The sequence below is a fragment of the Galeopterus variegatus genome, unplaced genomic scaffold (assembly GCF_000696425.1).
Source record: "Galeopterus variegatus unplaced genomic scaffold, G_variegatus-3.0.2 Scaffold80946, whole genome shotgun sequence".
Classification (NCBI taxonomy): domain Eukaryota; kingdom Metazoa; phylum Chordata; class Mammalia; order Dermoptera; family Cynocephalidae; genus Galeopterus; species Galeopterus variegatus.
The window spans coordinates 1-1,045 of NW_007807057.1; the positions used below are offsets into that span (position 1 = coordinate 1).

The window sequence follows — 1,045 nt, forward strand, 5'->3', positions numbered from 1 at the left end:
TTTAAAGATGACCGGTAAGGGGATCTCAATCCTTGACTTGGTGTTGTCAGCACCACGCTCTTCGAAGTGAGCTAACCGGCCATCCCTATATGGGATCCGAACCCGGGGCCTTGGTGTTATCAGCACCGCACTCTCCCAAGTGAGCCACAGGCCGGCCCCAGCAGCTGCCCGTGGCGCACTCGGGAGAGTGCGGTGCTGGGAGTGCAGCAGCGCTCCCACCGCGGGTTCGGATCCTATATAGGGATGACCTGTGCGCTCACAGCACTCACTGGCTGAGCGCGGTGCGGCCGGTCTCGAAAAGGACAAAATAAATAAATAAAATAAAAAGGAATTTTATTTTATTTTATTTTATTTTTTTAAAAAGATGACCGGTAAGGGGATCTTAACCCTTGACTTGGTGTTGTCAGCACCACGCCCAGCCAGTGAGCGAACCGGCCATCCCTATATGGGATCCGAACCCGGGGCCTTGGTGTTATCAGCACCGCACTCTCCCGAGTGAGCCACCGGGCCGGCCCCAAATAAAAAGGAATTTTAAAAAGGAAGGATGGGCAGCTGATTTAGGAATGGATCAAGAAATTTGCAAATTCCGTGTTTGTTATTAAACGTATCCTTTTTCTCCCATGACCTCCTCCGTTCAGGTAACCTCCCCGCAGCCTGCAGTTTCAAGGCCCCCTCCCTGCTTCTCCTGGGAGCCCTGAGACCTGCGCCTTAGCTCACGATGGGGAACCACTTGACGGAGATGGCGCCCGCTGCCTCCTTCTTGCCCCACTTCCAGGCCCTCCATGTTGTGGTCATTGGGCTGGACTCGGCTGGAAAGACCTCCCTCCTTTACCGCCTCAAGTTCAAGGAGTTTGTCCAGAGTGTCCCCACCAAAGGCTTCAACACCGAGAAGATCCGGGTGCCCTTGGGGGGATCCCGTGGCATCACTTTCCAAGTGTGGGACGTCGGGGGACAGGAGAAGTTGCGACCTCTGTGGCGCTCCTACACCCGCCGCACAGACGGGCTGGTGTTTGTGGTGGACGCTGCCGAGGCAGAGCGGCTGGAG

The 1,045-nt window shown here is 55.7% G+C and overlaps 1 protein-coding gene across 1 annotated transcript; it reads left to right on the top strand.

Annotated features, from left to right (window-relative positions):
• Window positions 1-642: 642 nt before the first annotated feature.
• LOC103584691 (ADP-ribosylation factor-like protein 4D) lies at window positions 643-1,042 on the top strand (the record flags this gene model as incomplete). Its single annotated transcript, XM_008565599.1, has 1 exon — window positions 643-1,042. A coding segment is annotated over exon 1 (324 nt), but the record flags the coding sequence as incomplete, so codon positions are not given.
• Between the last annotated feature and the right edge of the window lie 3 nt (window positions 1,043-1,045).